At 43.8% G+C, this 21939-nt stretch overlaps 5 protein-coding genes across 13 annotated transcripts; 3 read left to right on the top strand and 2 right to left on the bottom strand.

Annotated features, from left to right (window-relative positions):
- Nucleotides 1-451: 451 nt before the first annotated feature.
- LOC103998461 (probable methyltransferase PMT18) lies at nt 452-3747 on the bottom strand. 4 transcript variants are annotated; one of them, XM_065178379.1, is made up of 6 exons: nt 3379-3509; nt 2428-3131; nt 2135-2345; nt 1755-2052; nt 1210-1677; nt 452-947 (listed from the first exon to the last, which is right to left on the bottom strand). In XM_065178379.1, exons 2-6 carry the CDS (start codon nt 3124-3126, stop codon nt 719-721), a joined length of 1905 nt encoding a protein of 634 aa, XP_065034451.1. In that variant the 5' UTR covers nt 3127-3131; nt 3379-3509; the 3' UTR covers nt 452-718. The 4 variants fall into 4 exon arrangements, with proteins under 4 accessions (XP_065034451.1, XP_065034453.1, XP_065034452.1 ...); XM_065178381.1 differs by having other exon boundaries at nt 3251-3382; XM_065178380.1 differs by lacking the exon at nt 3379-3509 and adding an exon at nt 3206-3372.
- A 4940-nt stretch (nt 3748-8687) lies between these two features.
- Nucleotides 8688-10050, top strand: LOC103983445 (glucose and ribitol dehydrogenase-like). The gene is made up of 3 exons (XM_009400657.3): nt 8688-8933; nt 9014-9390; nt 9481-10050. Exons 1-3 carry the CDS (start codon nt 8811-8813, stop codon nt 9917-9919), a joined length of 939 nt encoding a protein of 312 aa, XP_009398932.2. The 5' UTR covers nt 8688-8810; the 3' UTR covers nt 9920-10050.
- A 3621-nt stretch (nt 10051-13671) lies between these two features.
- Nucleotides 13672-14277, top strand: LOC135672199 (21 kDa protein-like). Its single transcript, XM_065180656.1, has one exon. The coding sequence runs from the start codon at nt 13672-13674 to the stop codon at nt 14275-14277; it is 606 nt and encodes a 201-aa protein (XP_065036728.1).
- A 2121-nt stretch (nt 14278-16398) lies between these two features.
- LOC135666806 (asparaginyl endopeptidase Rep2-like) lies at nt 16399-19865 on the top strand. Its single transcript, XM_065178376.1, has 9 exons — nt 16399-17161; nt 17244-17408; nt 17583-17739; nt 17833-17918; nt 17988-18187; nt 18797-18845; nt 18937-19146; nt 19210-19416; nt 19524-19865. Exons 1-9 carry the CDS (start codon nt 16880-16882, stop codon nt 19704-19706), a joined length of 1539 nt encoding a protein of 512 aa, XP_065034448.1. The 5' UTR covers nt 16399-16879; the 3' UTR covers nt 19707-19865.
- On the bottom strand, nt 19542-21262 carry LOC103982803 (plasmodesmata-located protein 8). Of its 6 annotated transcripts, XR_010509935.1 has the most exons (4): nt 20402-21259; nt 20139-20240; nt 19950-20047; nt 19542-19764 (listed from the first exon to the last, which is right to left on the bottom strand). XR_010509935.1 is itself a non-coding variant. In XM_009399838.3 (3 exons), exons 1-3 carry the CDS (start codon nt 21120-21122, stop codon nt 20043-20045), a joined length of 828 nt encoding a protein of 275 aa, XP_009398113.1. In that variant the 5' UTR covers nt 21123-21259; the 3' UTR covers nt 19777-20042. The 6 variants fall into 6 exon arrangements, 2 of the variants coding, with proteins under 2 accessions (XP_009398113.1, XP_018681085.1); XR_010509913.1 differs by having other exon boundaries at nt 20139-21262; XR_010509919.1 differs by having other exon boundaries at nt 19542-19702; nt 20139-21262.
- Between the last annotated feature and the right edge of the window lie 677 nt (nt 21263-21939).

Below are 21939 nucleotides of genomic sequence, written 5' to 3'. Positions count from 1 at the left end.
TGATTGACAAGCTTAAATGTCAACAAGTATTCTCAAGCCTTCACATGTATTTGTCAAGAATTTGCAGATAGATAAAGACCTACAGCCCCATATCCACGTTTACATTCCGCTAAGATTTTGGTCCTTGTCTTTGGCCTCTTCTAATCTTATTTCTTCAACTTCTGCTTCGACAATCACAAGTTGGTTTGTAGAAAGAATCCTGTCAAAGCTCCTCTTAATCTACTGGAAGTAGCAACAATTCCCATCCTGCAGAGTAGATCTCTCTATATTAGTCTCTTTCCTGTTCTTTGATAATGATACCAATGAATAACCAGTGGCTGGAATTTGAATACTAAAAGGTTCTAAGTTTCAAGCTGTAAGTTCTTCTTATCTGGCAAAATGATAGAAGCAACAGAAGAGATCGACGAATGTATACACCACATTCTCTGTTTTGCTCAAGAACAGGTGCATATTATGAGTATCAATTCAATGATGAAGATGCCATTTATTTCGGTGTGAGTACAATTACACAACTAATTTGATTCTCACAACATCAGACCTCGATCTTAATGTGGATCAAAAACAACGCAACAACTCTGCGCTCCTTTCTGCATCTTAGCAAACATCTCTGAGTACCACAGGACAGAGCAGACTCTTTGGATGAGCAAAGGACGACCTGCATGAGACCTTTATCTGAAGAAGGCAAACTTGAACGTAAAGGATGGCGAAGTTGGATCAGTTACTGCTGTGTAGAAGGAGCAGCTGTCCAGTAAGTCTTGACAGCAAAAAGGATCTTCTCAGGGTTGAAAGGTCCACTTTCATGATCCACGATCTTACACTTCCATCTCATCCTCTCTGCGATCCCCTGAACTTTCGTGAGGACGTCCACGGTGTCGCGGACTATCACTGTTCCCTCCGGCCTCAGTATCCTATCCATCTCCAAGAGTATGTATGTAATGTCACCACACCTGCAAAAACTTTCCATCAGTGAGATCTTTAAGATAAGAGAGATCGCATTGTCACTGCTCTTGCTGATGCCATATGTTCTACGTTACTTACTTCGGGAAGCACTCGCTATCTGGCACAAACAAATATAATAAAGGCATGAGAAAGATGCAGGAGATTTTTGACACGCAAAGATTGAATTTACCATGGATCAGAGAATGAATTGGCTTTCCTAACTTGTAGGGAGTGTAGTAATGAAAGGAAGGCTGCTGAAGAGACACATACCTGTCCTGATAAATGCTGAAAATGGCACTAGCATGAATGAGATCATAAGTTCTGGGATAAGTTGAGAAGGCTTCACACCAGTCCTGATATGTACCGATGAATCCCCTCTCATAGATCACACCAAGGGTGTCATAATCTGAATTTGCAGGGACTACATTCATCACCCAGATGGGATAATCCATCAGAGCTGCTGCAAATCCACCCAAGTAGGCATTCATGTCCATCGCATTTCGGTATCGCCCTTGAGACAACGGCGGAATGATTCGCTTGTAGTACTCTATCCGCTCTTTCCACACCGTGTTGTCGTCTTCAAATTTCTTCACGGTCAAGCCAGGGATTGTACCTTTGCTTATTCTTGGGGGCACAGCAAATGCCCTCTGGGGCCATTTCTGGAGTTCACCACCTGCTACTTCGCTGCTACTGCTTACTTCTGGTAACGGGGTGATGCAGGCCTCCATTTTCCAGTACCTGCAAACACGACAATGCTAAGGAAAAGGCGAACATATTTCTGCACATTTTTGTCATACGGTGCACTAAATTCCTACCAGGCAGCGTCAGCATTGTCATTCTTGCAAATGTGAGGTGTTTTGTAGATCCTTCTGCTCTGGATGCAATCGGCATGGTTGATGGGCTTCTGCCAAATCGCAAGATCGCCCTTCTCGATTACTTTCTTCCAGCAAAGGCGTTTGGCGACGTCCTCTATTGAATCTTGCTCTTGCTTTAGATCTTCTTGAGTCCTCTCCCAGCCTACATAGTACTTCTTCCAACGAATTGGAGGACCAGAGAGAATCCAGTAACCTCCAGGTCTGAGAACTCGGTCAACTTCAATCAGATACAGGCCATCTGATACAGAAGGTCCATGGATGTGTAAGACAATCTAGCATGCACACGAGAGTGGTGATTTTTGATTTGGAATTGAACTCACCAAAATCTTGCCAAGGAATCAAACACCGGGAACAATGAGCCATATCAAATGCTCTGGCAGGGTACGGCAACCTCTGTGTGGCCATCACTCCAATCATGGCCGGAACTCCCCGCTCCAGAGCGAACTGCACCTGCGCCTCATGTGTGTCTCTTGGTGCAAATGACATTGTTAGGATGTCCCTCTTTAGAAGATAAGCTCCCCAACTGGCAACCTGCAGCAATGTGTTGTTGAGATTGCTTCACGATGAGGAAAAGGGAAATCCAGACCTCGGTTGGGAAGACGAAGGGGCTTACTCCGCAGCCTGTGTCGATGGCAGTCCTGATATCGCCATCAGTCAGTGAGACGAGAGCATTTATGTCATCGATATAAACGTCGGCACCACGCGGGAACATGGTGCCACCTCCGGGGAATCTGAACCGGTCACCTTCGACCTGGATCCAGTTCTGAACAGCCTTCTCGATGCTCAGCTCCCTGTGAGGAATGTTGTCATACCAAGCGTAGTCTCTGCTCCGAGGCCATTTGAAGGGTGTTTTGTACTTTGGTGGAGCAGGAATCAGGCACCGGATGAGCTCATGTTGTGCAGGACAGTGTCGCTCTCGGTACGCTAGCATCGCCCTCGCGAACTTCTTACACCTGGTTAGGTCTTGGCAGGGTGTGTACTCGCTGAAGTTCAGAGCACAAGGTGGGAATTTCTCCGTCACCATGAACGTATCATTGAAGCTTAGCTGATGGTGAGCTTGGAAATCGAGGGTTTCACCCTCTGATGACGAGGAGGTGGATAATGACTCGGTGGATCGAGGGAAGTCATTGTCGCATTCAACTTTCGACGCCAAATCGGATCTCTGATTCAAGGTGGGTGTAGTGCTGTTCTGCCAAGCCCCAAGAATGTAGAACAGAACACAGAGGCCACTCACAGAGAAGATATAGGTTACACGACGCCTCTTCGATTCCGACGGGTGGATCTTTAGAGATCCAGAATTGTCTTTGGCCATCGGACCTGTTAGATTTGCACAGGATAGCATTCAGACATTAAACTACAAATGCATCATAACTGAGAGTCAGGAATACCACCAGATCATGAAATCAAGAAAATGTGGAGCCTAAAGCAGAGGCAACCTGAGGTCTCCTTAACCACAATGACAACAACTCAAACAAGAAAAGAGAGAGAAGAGGGAACAACAGGCTGCAGAATGCAAAACATCAAAAGCACCAGATCAACACCAGAGCTCAAAAGGCACATCTACCTGTGTTAGGCCTCAACAGGTCTGCAGTGGAAGAAGCAGAAGAAAACTTACAGACAACCTTCAATATACTACTGAGCTCATGAATGAAATAGCCACCTCCCACGAGGAGGATTGAACAAAGCCCCCACCAAACCAACAAAAAAAAGAATAATTCACGACAGAGATCTGCAGAGTCCTCTTCACATGGGTTTACCCATTAAACAAAAGAGAAAACAGTGATAGCATGGGCATACCTGAACAAGCTGCCCCTTTACGTCCCTCGTTTTTCTGGTTACCACCTGCTTTCCTCTCCTCGGTTCAGAGATAACATGACAAGAAGCACATGGAGAGAGAGAGAGAGAGAGAGAGAGAGAGAGAGCTTATGGTTTCAAGATCACTCGACAATGTTGTGGTTGTCAGGGAAGAGCTTGTGGGAAACTATTCCTTTTTTGGCAGATTGCTTTGTTCCTTACTTGTTCTTGTTCTTATGGTTTCCTGCTCTGCTTCTGAGAGGCTCGGATGAAGGACTTAGTCTGGGCAAACGATTTATAGAAAGTCGTCGAGGCCGCGTATTGCGGAGACATACTCGCCCCAAAGTGCTCTGATTCACAAGTCCCCATCTCTCTCTCTCTCTGGATAAAAAATTGTAGCCTTTTTTGAGTTTTAGAATAAGAATTCAACTTCAAGTCAGGGCTTTGTACTATTCTTGTACATTAGTTTGTAGCAATCCAGATGTTGAAACATGGTTCAAAGTGAGTGACAACATTTACTCCCTGCCTTTCACAATTTCTACTCAGATCCACCAAAATATCTGAACCCTTTTTTTCATATATATATATATATATATATATATACTCGGAAACGAAAGGGATAATAAAATTATCTTTTTGCTTATCACTTTCATATCGATCGATATATATTTTATTTTCAGAATTATTAATATTTTAATATATATTTTTTAGGTATAATGATAGCAATACTAATAAGATCTAAGTATAAGATGTAATATATAATTAGTCAAAATTATTTCTTATTTAACTTAAGTTTTCTTTTTCAATCATGGAATTAAAATAAATTCTTCTAATATTTTCTTCTATATTATCTAAAACATAGAAGCCTTTGTTACTACGAAAATAATATATTGAGATTATTGTCTTTTTCAACATATTATATGTTTTTTAATATATAAAAAAAATTATTTTAATTTTTAAAAATATATTGAGATACATGCATATTATTACATAATTGAAGGATCTGATCGAATCCCTATTTCAATGTCTTGTACGTTATTTGATGTATGAAAATTTTGTTCTAAGAAAGTAGAGTAATGCTTGCGATCAGGTCATGGTTTGCTGAAGAACTGCTAGACAAATCCATACATTGAAACAACCATACTGAGTTCAGCACTGTTAACCGCAGAAGAAGCCATCACAAGTCGGTGCATTAATTATATCAGCAATACTGGCATGTAAAGCATCAGAACCGAAATATTCTACATTTCTTTATAGTATCTCAAATGCAGGCCTAAATCAACTGTTTGTGTGTGCCAGAGAAAGGCTCTCAAAGTTGCTGCCCTTAATTTTGGATACCAAGTCGAACACCTCTTCCTTTAGCTTGCATTGCATAAAACATATCTGCTACAGGCGATGCCACACTCATGCTTTCGAAGATTTTGTACTGTAGCAGGAACATCCTTTGCACATTCATGAGATCTTCAAAGCTTTACTACTGTTGGGATCAATCATGTTTTGATACTTCTTGAACCAGGGGCGAAAGATTTTTGTATTAGATTACTGGAAAGCTCATGGATCTAAAGGCATGCAGCTTGCAGTTGGTCTTTCAAGCATCATCTGGAACACCATTTCCCCATAAACAAACCCGGAGATGGCTTCACGACAGCTACTCCCCTGGCACAATAAAGCACAAAGATCCATGGAGAAGCATGCTGATCTGAAAGCAAAGGAACTCAGAGGTATCGTTTCCTACAGTGAGCTGCGTTGTTCATGTACGATTTCCATCGCTTTCTCGTCTTGGAAAAGTCTCCCCTTCGCGTGGCTTGCACACGCCTCTCTGTTTCTTTAGTGTTATCATGCCATCTTACATTTAAGATTCGACAAGCTCGAATCTATCGGCGTGCGCATTGATCCAGTTGGAGTAGAATACTGAATGACGAGAAAACAACGTTTCATCTGCTCCGGTCTCCAAAGGTAACAAGTACGTGTGACATGACTTCACAATTATAACTTTGTGCTTACCAGTGTGAGGTAAAATGCAATTACTTTGCTGTTCTGTGCATGTAACGGAGAAAGATGGCGTGTGGCAGTACGACACCGAGGTGGACGGGGAGAAGGTCATGAGCCTGCCGAACCCGTGGCTGGCGGCGGGGGCGTCAGCAGTGGCGTTTGCGACAGGGGCGATGCTGCCTTTGTTGGCAGGAGGGTTCATAAGAGCATGGGGGGGGCAACTCTTGGTGGGATTGAAAGCTATCAGCCGAGAAGATTTCGATCCAAAAAAGAGTTCCGATTGTTAATTTTACTGCACAAACATATAGTTAGATAAGAAAATGGAATTTGTGGGAAGCCAAGAAATTGTACGCTTTCTGGAAGAATGAGGAACTATATCTTCTGATTCATGGAAAAGAGAAAAAAAAAACAGAATTACTAAGTTAATAACAAATACCGAGCAGCAAAATCAACAAAACATTCTTAGTTTGGTTTGTCCTCAAATCATGTCATACTAATTTGAGCTTAAGTATTTAGAACATTATGTCCGGCAATGAGGGATAGTATTTTTGAAGGGAAAAAACAGAAAAAGATAGTATTGACCTCATGACATGACAAAATCTCTGTATCCAAATGTCAGGAGGATACAACAATTAACTAAAGACTCTTATCATTCAGTTAATTTCTTTTTACGTGTGATCACAAATTTGTGAGTTGATTTCTAAAAGTTTAATTTGGGCACCAGAGATGAGCAGACGGAAGAAGATATTAAATTGGTCTTGCGTGAGATTGGACTGAAACAGGGGAGACAGAATGCCATTCCATGGCATATAGTTTAGCTCTTAGATATTAAATTCCTGCAAACGATGTTTCTTTATATACTGATTACAAATCTAACTTCTGGGAATGAGAAAATGTGATATGTTCGTAAGTAAATTCACAACATTTTTCACCACAAAGGTATATGACACTCTTTCCCATAAGGAAAACTTCATTGCTCAGTGTTTTTTGGCCACCGGCCTCTACAGAATCAGGTTACGAACAGCAGACCATTCTTCTGCAAACCATGATGTTCATGGATGCAATTCTTGTTTGCTTGACATGAACTGTCATCCCAAATAGATGAGCTGCACCCGAGTTTGCAGCTGCACCAAGTGGAGGTTCAGCGATGATTGGCCTTTAAAATGCAGGCAAAGCTCTCCAATTCTAGTATTAATTTGTGTGGAAGTCATTCTAGCATTTCATCAATGTCGTCCTGTTTTCGTCTTCTAGGACTCAATACACAGAACGTTAGGTTCACCTGCTCCATTGAACTAACAAAAGCTACTTAAAAGTATCTTAGGGCCCGAAACCTTCAGGAGAAAGGTAATGACAGCTGCTTCCTGTCCAACTTAGGATGGAATCTACTTCACTGAAGTGACAGTTGGGCAAAATATTCAAAGGGGTTGCTTCAGAAGAGAAGCCACCGTGAACAGAGCGCCTCCCACATGGAGCGCGTGATGTTCGCATTGAATTCGTCAAAAGGAAGATAACATAATTCTGGTCGGTCCATCGGCTCTTTCGGGTGCTCGCCACACGCCTTGGATTTGTTTATCAGCCATCTCGTCCTACATCGGCATCTTGTGAGCTGGCTCAGCGGAAGTAGTCGCCTTCTTGGAAACGGACATGAGGGTATGACCTTTGACCTCGAGTTCATCACCTGCGCCAAGCCTTAGTTTTTACCAGTGATTGCGGTGGATGCCACTCGGGCGTGTGGCCGCCACTCTCCGTTCAGCCTCTTCCTGCCACTCTTATTCAGGTTTCTCTCGATCGGGAAGAGGAGAGGATTCATCGGCAAACGTCATTCTGAGGTATGAAGATAAACCTTCTTGTTCCAGTATTGAATAGAAAGAGATGCTTCAGTGACCATTTCGTTTGGTTGGTATGAAGTCCGAACATTTCTAAGCTTAGATCAGGAATCAAATGAAAACATCAAGCGATCATCACTTGCAGGTGAAACAAGGAAGCCGAATTGAAGATATCTTGATCAGTTATCAGAGTCAGTCATTACCAAATGAGTCGTAATAACATGCTCAATTTCCAGCAGTATGCCTCCCCACAGCTGAGCCGATTCCCGGTCGATGATTTTGCCGGAGAGGAGTGGTGCTTCGAACAGGGGAGGACGTCGAAAAGAGATCCACGGGGTTCCGCTCGTCGGACGACGACGGTGGACAGCAAACAAGCGAGAGAGCAGCGTGAGATCGAGAAGAATCTAGTGAAGGTGCGGAACGAGTGGATGAAGGTGAAGGAAGAGATGGGTTACGTGAAGCAGCGCGGAGAACTCCTGTGCGAGACACTAATGGCGACTGATAGAAAGGTGGGTGTGCTGCTCGTGGAGCTCGAACGCGCTGAGGAGTATGTGAGAGGCTTGATGGCACAGAATGATCGACTTCTGGAAGGGAATGCAGTTGGCTAATGCTTTAGATTATAGTGTGGGTAAATAACTGAGATTAGATTAGAATGTTTGACTGTAGTTCTTGTTCATATTCCTTTATGTTCCTGCAATGCTCTAATCCGATCAGAAAATTAAAGGCCTTCATTGGTTCCTGCACAGTGTCATTCATCGGAGGTGAATCAGGCCAAATTAAAGCCCCTCTACAATGTCTAAAAAGAGCTATCCAACATTACAGTGTCATGCAACCTGTTTGTGTCGAGTTCAATTTGACAGATCAAATATGTGGCTTCTAATGTGTGGAATGACAGTTTTTGACTTTGTTGAAATATAAAATCTAGTTCTATCGCAGTTATTTTGTTGTTGACTTCTTCTTTTTGTCTGCGTCCTGAGAGAGATTTTGAGGTGTTCTGTGGATTGCTTAACGTACGCAGTCCCAACAAAAGGCTTGCTCCGATCACGGGCTTAACGTACGTTGCATGGCCATGTACCACGACCGCCACGTGAACCACCATCCCGCCACGTGCCCTCACACGTGGTGAGCGAGCCCTCGTCTTCCTCCCTATATAGCCCACCTCGCCGTACCATGGAAGGCGGCTGAGCTGCTCGTCTGTTTCCTAATGGTATTAGCTCTTGTTGTTGCTGATGCTGCTGTCTTCTCTTGTGCTCGCTCCCCTCTTAGGCTTCTCCTCCATCTCTCCGTCACTTGTCTAAGAGCCCACAGCCTTTCCACTGCAAGACGATCTTTCCCATTACTCCCAGCCTTTCATCCGCAACGAAGCGCTGCTTCTTTCACGACAATGGCCTCCGGCGGTCAGCAGTTCCCTCCTCAGACCCAAGAGCGCCAACCCGGCAAAGAGCACGCCATGGAACCTGTACCTCGGGCCACCAGCGAAGAATACAAGCCGGCTAACAAGCTTCAAGTCCTCTCTCTCTCTCTCTCTCTCTCTCTCTCTCTCTCACCCCAAGGCTGGTCATAATAGGCATGGCCTTTTGCGCGCAGGGTAAGGTAGCGCTTGTGACCGGAGGGGACTCCGGTATAGGTCGGGCGGTGTGCTACTGCTTCGCACTGGAGGGTGCGACGGTGGCATTTACGTATGTCAAGTCTCAGGAGGATAAGGATGCGAATGACACCCTCCAGATGCTGAGGCAGAACAAAAGGAGCAATGCGAAAGATCCCATTGCAATCCCAGCTGACCTTGGCTACGAGGAGAACTGCAGGAAGGTGGTGGAGGAAGTGATGAACACGTATGGCTGCATCGATATCCTGGTGAACAATGCTGCGGAGCAGTACGTGCGCCCGTTGATCACCGAGATCACTGAGCAGCAGCTGGAGAGAGTCTTCAGAACCAACATCTTCTCCTACTTCTTCGTGTCCAAGTAGTGATCGGTCTCGAGTTGTAGCACTACTATTTCCTTTCCACTCTCATCGCGCTAATGTCCTCTTTGAACCATCACTTTTCGACCAAGGTTCGTGGTGAAGTACATGAAGGCCGGAAGTAGCATCATCAACACCACGTCGGTGAACGCCTACAAGGGTAACGCCAAGCTGCTGGACTACACGTCCACCAAGGGCGCGATCGTGGCCTTCACCAGGGCGCTGGCGCTGCAACTGGTGGAGCGGGGGATCCACGTCAACGGCGTGGCGCCGGGCCCGGTGTGGACGCCGCTGATACCGACCTCCTTCCCCCAAGAACAGGTGGCCAACTTTGGGAAGCAAGTGCCGATGGGGAGAGCCGGGCAACCCATCGAGATCGCCCCCTCGTTCGTCTTCCTTGCAGCCACTCCAGACTCTTCCTACATAACAGGGCAAGTCATCCACCCCAATGGTGCGTCTCAGATTTCACCTGCCTATACTGCTCCTCGTGGCCTTGGATTTCTCTCTTGCTGTGTGCAGGCGGACCTGTAGTGAATGGTTGAAGCAGCAATATCTGATACCACAGAATAATCTGGTCCATGTTTTAGCCCTCGTACGACTTAATGTAAACGTTCAAGTTTGCGGCTGTCTTTTGGTCGTACGTCAAGAACATGGATCGGTCATAATAGATCTCGCGCAGGGCTTGCGGTGTTAACTGGGCCGTGGGTTGTGTCGGACCGGCGGTTCATAACGCATCTTCTATTTTGTGTGGTGGCTATATATATATATAGAGAGAGAGAAAGAGAGAGAGAGAGAGAGAGAGAGAGAGAGAGATGGCAATATCTGTTTGTATTGTTGAACTATTGAACACATGGATGCCCAAAGAACACGTCGCATATGGCTATTTATTTTGAGGGTCATTAATTCTTTGGTTGATTAGGTATAGTAACATGTGTTGCATGTTTGTGTGATTACGATACATGTCAATCTCAATCGAAGATCGAAAGAAGGAATTATCTCGAAAAGAATTATGGTAGAGAAGAAACATCTCCAACCACAAGACAAAAGACCATCAAGAGAAAACAAATGGTAACATGGTACGTGAAAGGAACTAATAACAATGGAGATCTTTAATATTTTTTGTGAATAGCATCATGTATAGTTTTCGATCTTAATCATGGTCCCAAGTCAGATTGGGTGGCTTGAATCCAGGGATAAAGACGAATGGAAATTTTCAAGTGAAATGAGATTAACAAGAGTTAAATATTAGTCTACAATTTAATACTCTTTTACTACCTTTTATCATGCTGATACATAAACTACCTTGCCTTTGTTTGTGTTGCACATTAACATTGTGTTCATTGTGATGACAAGAGCAACAGCCACAGCATCTGAAAGAAAATTGAAAGGGAAATTTTGAAGGAACAAATTGATAGGTGTTTGATATTCTTTTTATTGTAATTAAAAACATAATTATAATAATTCCAACAACTTAAGGTGGTGACTGATAACATTTAGAATTGCCTCCCTTGATGGCAAAGGTTGCTGCATTGCTTGGCTTCCAGAGTCACTAAATCCTTGAAATGTGTGATGCTACCTGTCTCAGTAGAGAACAGTGATTTCCAGCAAACACCACACTATAGAAGCATCTGATGCTGATATATGTTCCCAGCTACCTCTGCATTCAATACTAGTTGTCATTTCTGTCCCTAACTTTTGCCAAACAAGGATCAATTTCTATTCATCAATACATTTGTCACTATAAACAAAAAATAGTTTGGATGCTGTATATATTTGGTTTCACTGTAGAAGACACAGAAGCTCAAACTCCACCACATATAGCTCAAATTCCACTGTAGAATCTTTTCAAATTTTAGATTTGGATTCTCATAGTAGTTATAAAATTTAATCTACAAAATATAAAATCTAAAATCTGGAAAATTTAAGAGTTATAGCCATGATAATACTTGTGCCAAAACTAACCCAACACCAGATTTCCAGAATTATTGGAAGGCTTCTTAGTGCTTGGTTTTAGTGGAAGCAGAAAAGAGTTCTGCCAACTCCTGCACAGTTGAAACTACTCAGCAGTAGAGAAGGAAGTGGATATTTGTGTGCATTCACCATCAATTTTACCAAGAGCATCCTTAGATCTTCTGTGAACTAATATGAATGATGAAGCTTCACTGTTCCTGCAAAAACTATGTCCAAACACTGTGTTGATCAGTAAATAGTGAGTTAGTTTCATGTTAAATATTGATGGAATCTCACTGTTCTTCCTTCTGGTCTTAACAGTGTTGTGGAAAACTAATGCTGCTAATGTCCCACAAAACCAGCCATTTGGCTCTTGATTTTTATCAGCTGTATCTTTCTTGGACAGCTCACTCATCATGTTCTTGTTGATCCAACTTTTTTCTGCATTTGATCTCACAGATTCTTCTTTTCTTAGACGCTGTTGCTAGTGTTTGCTATTTAATAGCTTGAAATCTTCGTCCATATCTTCAACATAAGAGCCACTTGGAACATCCATGAATGTGACAACTCCAGGCTCTGTTCAGTTCATTCATCCCATGTATGAACTCTGGATCCTGACTCCATTGATCGAAGAATGTGAAGGGGGCCAGCCTCGGCCTGACACCCTCAAAGACACTGGTCACAGATGACAGTGGTCAAACACCTCTTTAGCAGTGAAAGGATTCAGCCATATTTCCTTTTTACTCTGTCTAATCTCCTTAATCTTCTTCTCTTGTCCTTTTTCTCAATCTAGTGTTCAACATTCCCATCAATTTCATTGATTATGTTCTTTTGACAGTATCTGACTGCAACTTGTTTTAGACGTCTTCATGAGTCTGTCATGCCTCCTCTTACTCCTATTCTCAATCCTTCTACACCTCTTAATCCTTTTAGTTAATAGATGAAATTTAGGTGATAACACCCAAAATAATAAGATGGAGTGCATCAACGGGCATACACAAACTATGTGGGACAGAACGAGAGGTATGGGAGATTCTTTGGAGTTTGGAATTATTGGGAAGACAGTCCTCGTTGGTCCCTCTATTCCTTCATTTCCTTGAGCTAACATCAACGATACGTCTACAAATTGGACACTGCAATTGACAAAATAAGCCACAAGCATATTAAATACATATTATCTTTGCATGTGTTTTTTTTTTTAATTAGAAAGCATTTTTATTATATTAAATGATGATACTCGACTTAGATATGAAATCTATGGCTTGTACAATAATATATTAAATAATTCGAATGTCTCAAGTCTTTGTTATACGATGAATACAATCATCCTATAATCAAAATACTTATCCAAAATCATCCATTATCAATAGTAAAAGAATAATAATGTGGTTGAATCTATAAAAAAAATAAGATAATAGAATATGTATTAGTTATGTCAAAATAGGTTTTGGTTGTCCAACTTATATAGTAATTCGAATCCAAATTAAGATAATATAATATCTTTTTTCTTTTTGGAGAATATAATTGGTGGAATCGAGTAGAGTGCCAAAATTACTCGCTTGAAACTTGTAATGTTGTGTTGAGACACGTCCGACAAAGCCTTCCTAATTAGTAGTAGTAGTAGGTATGTTGAATTCAAACACTATGAATTCATTTTAGATTCCACCTATGGAGAGTGAAGGAGTCTGAGTGCGAGTCAGACGTGGCTGAGTTAGTATTCTTTTATCGCTTAAGTGTCGGCCACTCTCAACTCTAATTTTGATGAGCCCAAGCAAGTAAAGCCAAACATGTACAGGAGATAGCCAACATGTATACCCAAGACAAAAATGATCAATGGTAGCATAATAAAACATGACATGATCATAATTTCTTGATGCAAACATCCATAAAAAGGGTGCTCTACATTTGCTTCGAAAACAACAACTTGAGAAAAAGCTTCATCAGATTGCGATCCAGCAATGCGCATAGTGCTGTGGAATCACATGAACCAGAGTGAATTGTAGGTCCATGCCACATCCCGAGATAAGATGGATATGCATAATAAACTTGCTGGTTTGGTAGCATGTCATGATCAATTAGACACACAACATGGTTTCCGGACCATTATTGAGCAGCTCTGCTCCCCCAGAATCTAGATTTGGTCATGATCCAAGAACAGCCGTTCGTTGATTGCGGACCCAAAGAATGGTGTCGGCAACAGATTAGTAGCGTCATCCAATGAGAGATATTTGTTGTATAGAGGTGTGCGAGGCCTATTTATGTGGTGGGTGGCGACTTGGCTCACTATGAACGCTTGTGTTTCCTGTGCGAGAAGATCCATCTGCAACGAAGCCATGGCATTCCGAAGCGGCTCTCTCGTTGCTCTCATCTTCCTTGTAGCATTGGCTGTCAGTGCCGGCACTTGTTCTGCGGCGAGACCTGAACCCTACGGCGGGAAGAACCTGAACTTCATCCGCTCTTCCTGCGGCGCGACGCAGTACCCGAGCCTCTGCTTCAGCTCTCTGTCAGCGTACGCGAGCACGATCCAAAGGAGCCCGGTTCAGCTGGCTCAGGCGGCGCTCTCGGTGAGCCTGACCGGCGCGCGCACCACCGCCGCCACCATCACCAAGCTGCTCAAAGGCAGCGGGGCCGCGGTGGGCGCCAGGGAGGCGGAGGCCATGAACGACTGCTTGGAGAACATGGGCAACTCGGTGGAGGAGCTCCGGGACTCGCTCAAGGAGATGGGGCATCTCAAGGGCAAGGACCTGCGGCTCCGCGTCAACGACATGCAGACGTGGGTGAGCTCCGCGTTGACCGACGAGAACACTTGCATGGAAGGCCTTCCCACCACCGCCAGCATGAAGGTTGGTGTGCGAGGCACCATCAGAGGCGAGATCGTGAAGGCCGTGCAGCTGACGAGCAACGCCTTGTCATTGATCAACGGCCTCTCCGGCGTTTAGATTTCGCTCTTCTCTACGTTCCAGCTTAAGAGTAATGGCTAGCCAAGTGTGGATGGCGATGTGCGTCATATCTCTAAGTTATATGGTCTTCTGGTGTGCATATACGTAGCATGGAGTGAAAGCAATTGCAGTCATCTGCATGACAACTTTGCATCATCAAGTCTCAGTAAAGGTTGATAGCCAATAAATCTTTCTTCTGACAGCAGTCGTTCACTATCTGTGACGCTGAAGCGTTGACGGGAATTGACGTAAAGTAATTGGAGTCCAAAATTTGAAGTCCACAAACAAAGACCAATATAATAGAAATATTTATAATGATAATAATATAAAAGCACAGATACGAGATAGCTGGAATTCATCAGCAGCTTTAGACATGACCCAAAAAATATATTATTTGGTGACCCAATAATAAAAGATATTAACTTATTAGAGACTATCATAAAAATCTATATTTAGATTTTACATTCGTTAATTATCTTTTGTAAAAGAAAAACAAACTCGAACGATTGAAACACCGCAAGTTAATGAAAGTTATTGGACCCAAACGGAGAGTAAAAGTTTTCGGAGTCGATCATACACTTGAAAATAGAAGTTTTCATGCAACATTATGTGTTTTTTTTGCCTTCCTCAAAGAAAAACGAAAGTTGTATTGAATCAAGTGAAGAGACAAAAGATCGGAGTGGATGAGGTCTCGATGGAGTTGCGTCCTCATGAAGATAAGGTATAGATCTAAGCAAACATGGCCCTCACACCGCATGTGATTTGCTTTGAATAAAGCTATTACTCGGGCCAAAAAGAATGATGCCATTTATGATGAAGTTGATATTGTTGCTTGTAAGTTAAGATGTTCACTATAGTTGGTGAGTCACATTCAAGCCATATGGTTACATGTGTTGTTCCATGTCCCATTTCGACGTGTTCCTATAAAATAGTCACAAGATTCCGTCCCCATAATGATATTGTGTTTTATCGTCGCCAAGCTAAAACGTTGCGTTGCTAAGTTTTTATTTCCGTAAAGAAACATTAAGATAGCGTAATGTCTACTTCACTTATCATAGGAGGACGAATAACGTTATGACTAAATCTTTCTGCTATTTCTTTCTTTTAAGAAAACAAAATGATACGAGAGATGTTTGAATGTCACATCGTTAGTTCGACACCCACTTAGTTGCCCTATTAATTTGATACATCGATCAAATGAGTCATATTATTGCAATAATGATACCAACCGTAACGTCAAATCTTTTCATGAAATAACTTTCTCGCTAAATGGAGATAGTTATGAGATCCATCTATAATTAGTATTATTATTTTGTATATTTTTTTGCTTCAGCATCAATGAGTCTTTGTCAAGCATATTCTTAACCTAAATTTATAAAATTTTTAGATTAATTATCGTATATGCTCAGTAACAAATTGAAATGAGCCAAAGTCAGTGCTTAATAATATTTTTATTAAGAAAATAGTCGATTATATGAGAAAAAATAAAATAAAATAATTTATTTTTTTATAAATATAAATATCCCGATATAATTTTTGAAAGTGTAAGGATGAATACAATACGTGCTCAGTAGTATTTTCATCATGAGAGTTAGTCGTGTGAGAAGAAATTAAGTTAAATATTTTATTTTCTTAAATATAAAGATCAATGTAACTTTTAAAAATATAAGGATCTAAATATAAATATTAAAGGTAACTTATTACTCAAGTAATATATAATTAGCCTAAAACTATCAACTTATTATCTCAAAACCTCTCTTACGATAGAATCAGATCTGAACCAATTGGGTTACCTCCGCGATATACATTTTAGACACCAACGAGAAAAAAAAGAAAAAAAGATGACTCTAATAACGTAATCATAAAAGAATGATCTCTATTTATATATGCTAGAGATAAAGTTTGTAAATATCAAAGAGTTAGTTAAAAGAGATTTTCTCAAAATCTTATCTTCTATCACTTCTAAAACCAAAAATTATATAAAAATAATAATTTAATACGACATGCGACGAAGAAGGTTGTGATCGCTCATCCAATGGCAATCCCCAATCTGGGCTTGGATTGGGCCTCATTTAAGTCGGTGGTGTTGGAGTTTCCGGAGAACGGATTATCGTACACGTGGCTCCATCATTCGCGGCGGCTTCACTTCCCCCTGCTCCGGTTTCGCCTGCACGCGTCCGACGCCGAGTAATCCACCGCCCCGGAGTCGATGATGGGGAAGGGAAAGGGGAAGAAACCCCATTCCCCATTCAAGAGGACGTATCCGATGCATTATCCTCAGCGTTTGATTTCTGCTGGTTTAATCAAAGAAAAAGGTAGGAATATTTTTCGTAATTGGTCATTTATTTTTTAGAAGCTCTCGGGATTCTCCCCATGCTCGGCTGTCAAGGCACCTTTTGAAGTGGTAGATAAGCCGAGCAACGCGGCGCGGTTCCCACGCGACCCGCCGCTGTTCCCACGTGTCTTGCTGCATGGCGCCTGTGTCTGGGACACGGGCGCAGGCGGCGGCGGCGGGCGGAAGGCGCCGCTCCGCCAACCCACCTATTAGTTCCCCGTTCCCCCGCTGCTCTCTCGCACTGTTCTATCTTTTTCCTCCCGTGATATGACATACATGGTGCGGAGCTTCTCGCTGATCGGGCGGCTGCTCTTCTCGTCGACGCTGCTTTGGGCCTCGTTGTTTGCCACACCCGGGCCCAGGACGGTCACCGCCGGCCGTGCTGTGGGACAATGGGACCCCACGATTAGGTTGCCGACGGAGCGAGCCGGGTTCGATGGCCTCGGCGGTGGCGGAGACGAGAAGGAACAAGAGGACGAGGAAACGAGCGGGACGAGGTGGGCGCTGCTCGTCGCCGGTTCCTCTGGTTACGGCAACTACCGCCATCAGGTAGTCGAGCTCCGTGTCTTCGTCATTTGGAGTGTCTGTCCCATACACTGAGGTTATTTATGTGTGTGTAATATGGCAACAGGCAGATGTGTGCCACGCTTACCAGCTGCTGAGGAGAGGAGGGCTGAAGGAGGAGAACATAGTGGTGATGATGTACGACGACATCGCCAACAGCCCGCTCAATCCCAGGCCTGGGGTCATCATCAACCATCCCCAGGGCCATGACGTCTACGCCGGCGTCCCCAAGGTACAACCCCCTGCTCCTCCCATGGCGTAGTACATGTCAATCTTGCTCTGAGATGAAATCGTGATGAATACGAACACCTTCAACCGAGATGTCTTCATTTGAGCTCCAAGAAAGACGATAAGCCTTGGTGTTGGAGATCCAATTCCAGCAAATACTAATATCCAGCGCTTACAGGATTACACAGGGAAACAAGTGACTTCTAAGAACCTGTATGCAGTGCTCTTGGGGATTAAGAGTGCAGTCACAGGTGGAAGTGGAAAGGTTATCGATAGCAAACCCAATGATCGAATATTCATATACTATTCAGACCATGGAGGCCCTGGTGTTCTCGGTAAATCGACCTCTTTCTTCTTTCCTCCATGTAACAATGGCAGTACAGGTTTATTATCGACTTGGTGCATTGACATAGTTAATTCTTGGTTAGGCATGCCAAACATGCCGTATCTTTACGCTGTTGATTTTATCGAGGTGTTGAAGAAGAAACATGCAATGAATAGCTACAAGGAGATGGTAAGCAGAGTAAAACATTAGTTGTATAGCTCTTTACAAAGAGCAATATGTGAATGATTTGGTGAACAGGTTATCTATGTGGAAGCATGTGAGAGTGGCAGTATATTTGAAGGTCTAATGCCAAAGGATCTCAATATCTATGTAACAACAGCATCAAATGCAGAGGAGAGCAGTTGGGGTACGTACTGCCCGGGAATGGATCCTCCTCCACCTCCTGAGTATATTACCTGCCTTGGAGACTTATATAGTGTGGCATGGATGGAAGACAGGTAATGTTTTATTCATGGAAGACTAGTTTACTTTTCTGTATATGTTTCTTGAGGCTGTCCATAAATCCACAAATAGCTAGCAAATCCATGGAAGACTAGTTTACTTTCTGTGTATTCATGGAAGACAGCTAGTGCTTTGTGATATTTGTTTGCAATGTATTGGCACTGCTAATGATCTCCAAAACATGGCCATGCTTATGCATCCTTCACTTTCGTTTCTTATATACTACCAGACCATCTTGAGACCTCTGATTGGAACAATGAGTTATCACTGATTCAAGGTCAAAGAAGATGATCACTTGTCTATGTAGGTGCTCATGTAGTAGAGAAAAGAAGAAGAAGAAGAAGAGAGGAACATTTTCCATCTCCCTCCTTGGATGAGGAGGAGAGGGAAGAGATGATCACTTCAAAACTTTTCTCTGTTACAAATTTCTCCACCTCAATTTTGTAGAGAATTTTGAAACAGGAATCAGCTCTGTCTCTCTGTTTCTCTGAAATTTGTCAACGAATAAGATAACTAAATTATCCTTTGCTTCTTTCTCTTCTCGAATCCTTTCCACTCGATAGAGTGAAAGATTCTAACTCAACATCCTCTTTTGCGTCTTGCAGTGAAACTCACAATCTGAAGGAGGAGACTGTAAGCAAGCAATATGAAGCGGTAAGTTCGTCGCAGAGCTAATAGGAACACAATGCCCCAATGGTAGGCTCTCTGTTACCAACCATTGACACTCGTCAGTGTTCTTCTACAGGTGAAGGTGAGAACATCAAATTACAACACATACAGTGTAGGCTCCCATGTGATGGAGTATGGAGACAAGAACATCAAACCTGAGAAGCTCTATCTTTACCAAGGCTTCGATCCCGCTAACGCTAATATAACCGAGAATGGACTTTCACAAAGGATGCAGATGGGAACCATCAATCAGAGGGATGCTGATCTTCTCTTCTTGTGGAAGAGAGTAAGAATCTAAACCTCCAATTTGATGAATTGGGATTGTCTTATCGTTGTTACTTGTTTCCAGTATGAACGGTTGGCTGAAAGCTCAGAAGACAAGAGGAGAACCATCATGGAGATTACAGAAACGATGATGCAAAGAACGCACCTTGACCGTAGTATCGACTTGATCGGGAAGTTAATTTTTGGGTCAAACAGTGGCCCTGCCATCCTCAGGGCTGTGAGACCATCTGGCCAAGCTTTGGTTGACGATTGGGATTGTTTGAAGTCAGTGGTAAGTCTCACTCTCTTCTTTTTTTGAGAAGTTGCTAGGATCTGAGCCATCAACCAAATGAAAAGACTATGGATTTCATCGTCTAAATGACAGTAGTACGTTTGCAGGTTCGATCATTCGAGTCTCACTGTGGATCGCTCACACAGTATGGCATGAAACACATGCGGGCGTTCGCAAACATATGCAACAGAGGTATCTCCAGGGACGCGATCAAGGAAGCCAGTGCCAGCGCCTGTGGGAACTATAATTCGGCAATGTGGAGCTCATCGATGCGTGGTTACAGCGCCTGAATGACGAGTTGTAGTTCGAGCTCTAAGTTAGCCGAAGGCACCCGAGAAACTTGCCTAGCTGTATGTAATATGAACAATAAAGATGCACATCATGTCCTATAAATTTCCTGGAAATGGAGAAATTATATGTAGCGTTGATGCGTTCTGGTTGAAGATCAATTCCATGTTCTCAGTTAACAGCAGAATACAAATGAACGACTCCTCTTTTGTTGATTTGCTGGAAAGATCAAGTCTTTTGCTTACATCAGTTGGAAGCGCGTCCGCTCCGTCTCTTTCGGGTGGCTGTCTGTAGAACACACCCCCACTTGTGTCCCGCCGAGAAAGGTCAGATGGTGGCTAGCCTGCGTGTAGGAAAGAAGTAATTTATTAGGGAGGAGAACCTAATAGGGAGTGAGAGCAGGGAGAGGGGGAGTGGGGATAAGGAGAACTTGCATGTTTTCCTGAGAAAAGAAATGAAAACTACAATGAGAGCCAATCCTGCCAAGATGCCGACAATGATAGCCACAGTCCTTCCGATGTCATCATCCGAGTAATCTATCCACTCACAAGCAGTGGCAATTTATATAAGCAAGCACTAAAGATTCTACTGGCATTTGAAACAATGAGGCTCTGTGTTATTGGTGCACTTCGAGTCCTTTTTCTGAATGAGAACAGAGTAGAGAGGTACGTAAAGTAGTGGAAGTTTGACTGCAGACCTGCGGAGGACCGGAAGTAGTGGCCGGAAGCCCAGTATCTGGCGTAGCACTGAGCCAAGTAGACGTCGGCCGCGAGCGCCGACCCGCACGCATTCTTCAGCTGCCCCACCGCCTGCGCCAGGCACGCAGAGCAGTCGGCGGCGCCCAGATCGCCCAGGCACTGCGCGTAACCCTGCACCGTGCCGGAGCTGCTCGTCCGGTAGCTCACCCCGTTCTGGAGGTCGGCCAGCACGTCATCCCGCCGCCGGAAGAACTCCGCGTCGTCGCTCCTGCTCGTGCTGCACTTGCGGTATGTCATGGTGGTGTCCGACTTCCCCAGGAAGTCCTCGTTGCTGTACCGCACGAAGCAGCCTTCCAGCTGCAGCGAGGCCGCGAGGGAGTCGGCGCAGACCAGGTTGAGCTGGCTGACCGCGCTCTGCACGCAGTTGGAGCAGTCATCGGAGCTCAGGTCGTTACGGCACTGGTAGAGGCCGTAGGCGGCCGCGCCGCTGGAGTCGTCGCCTGACTTGTAGCTGTTGTAGGAGGCCTGCGCGGCGCCGGACACGATGGAGGTGAGGAGCGGGGTGAGGTTGTTCTGGAAGGGGCCGTTGGGGTCATATTTGGACGGAGAGCAGCCTGAGTAGATAAAGGAGGCAGCTTTGGCTGATTGCTTGGTGCTGTGAGGGAAGAGGAGGGTCAAGAAGAAGAAGAGGCAGCTAATGTGGAGCTTGTTAAGGAACATCCTGTTCTCCCAGCTCGTATAGCAAGAGGCGAGAAATTATTGTGACAATGTTTCGCCGGCGTTTCATATGGTGGGAATGGAATTTTTCTTTAGTGCTTTTTTCTTATAGTCTGTGGGCCATTGTTCGAGAGAGAGAGAGAGAGAGAGAGATGCTTGCGCCTTGTTTTAGGAGTAATTATTGCACTGAGAACTTTTGGAGTGTCAATGTCTCCCTCAGGGGTTGTGATCTCCTGGCGAAGGACATGACCACACAAGTGCTCAACATCTTTAGCAAAGTAAAGGGAGCTCATTTCCTGAGTACGCCATGGAACCTCTTGACCAGGTTCTCTCAGTGCAGGTGCTGGCCGACAGTCCAAACCGCTACTCGAAAGAAAGATAAATAGCAGAATGATGTAATCTTGTATTGCAGGGTAAATGCATCGCAGGTGAAGGAGAACAGGAATCCAAGATAAAAAAGACTGGATCTTTACACCGACAATTGTGACTGCACCACTTGGTCAAAACTTTTCTTTCTTTACTAGTTATTTGCTGGGAAAAAGGATTAAGGCTCTGAAGAGACAATTTGTTAGCCCTGAAACGGACAATCCTTGTCAGAGATTTATGGGGAGTTTACCTTTTCGGGCACTCACTAATTCTGGTCCCTCCCCATCTGGTGAGTCCTGTATACCCGATGGGGATCAGTGGCTGCTCTCTCACCAGCTCAGCAGCTGCTGCCGCTGCCGACGGATCCCTCTCAGCTGATAGGAATTCCGAGATAGATAGATAGATAGATAGATAGATAAATAGATAGAGAGAGTGGGAGAGATTAGAGTGATTA

This window comes from Musa acuminata, chromosome BXJ1-4 (assembly GCF_036884655.1).
Source record: "Musa acuminata AAA Group cultivar baxijiao chromosome BXJ1-4, Cavendish_Baxijiao_AAA, whole genome shotgun sequence".
NCBI classification, from domain to species: domain Eukaryota; kingdom Viridiplantae; phylum Streptophyta; class Magnoliopsida; order Zingiberales; family Musaceae; genus Musa; species Musa acuminata.
Note: the sequence above shows the minus strand (reverse complement) of the source record. Positions and strands in the feature narration are given on the sequence as shown.

Coding starts and splice junctions, on each gene's coding strand:
- LOC103998461 (XM_065178378.1), bottom strand. CDS start 3,126: ATGGCCAAAGACAATTCTGGATCTCTAAAGATCCACCCGTCGGAATCG. Junction 2,053..2,134: donor GATTCCTTGGCAAGATTTTG/GTGAGTTCAATT, acceptor CTTCTGTATCAG/ATGGCCTGTATCTGATTGAA. Junction 948..1,209: donor TTCAGCATTTATCAGGACAG/GTATGTGTCTCT, acceptor AAGTTTTTGCAG/GTGTGGTGACATTACATACA.
- LOC103983445 (XM_009400657.3), top strand. CDS start 8,811: ATGGCCTCCGGCGGTCAGCAGTTCCCTCCTCAGACCCAAGAGCGCCAA. Junction 8,934..9,013: donor AGCCGGCTAACAAGCTTCAA/GTCCTCTCTCTC, acceptor TTTTGCGCGCAG/GGTAAGGTAGCGCTTGTGAC. Junction 9,391..9,480: donor TCCTACTTCTTCGTGTCCAA/GTAGTGATCGGT, acceptor TTTTCGACCAAG/GTTCGTGGTGAAGTACATGA.
- LOC135672199 (XM_065180656.1), top strand. CDS start 13,672: ATGGCATTCCGAAGCGGCTCTCTCGTTGCTCTCATCTTCCTTGTAGCA.
- LOC135666806 (XM_065178376.1), top strand. CDS start 16,880: ATGACATACATGGTGCGGAGCTTCTCGCTGATCGGGCGGCTGCTCTTC. Junction 19,147..19,209: donor TTCTCTTCTTGTGGAAGAGA/GTAAGAATCTAA, acceptor ACTTGTTTCCAG/TATGAACGGTTGGCTGAAAG. Junction 19,417..19,523: donor GGGATTGTTTGAAGTCAGTG/GTAAGTCTCACT, acceptor GTACGTTTGCAG/GTTCGATCATTCGAGTCTCA.
- LOC103982803 (XM_009399838.3), bottom strand. CDS start 21,122: ATGTTCCTTAACAAGCTCCACATTAGCTGCCTCTTCTTCTTCTTGACC. Junction 20,241..20,401: donor CTACTTCCGGTCCTCCGCAG/GTCTGCAGTCAA, acceptor GTGAGTGGATAG/ATTACTCGGATGATGACATC.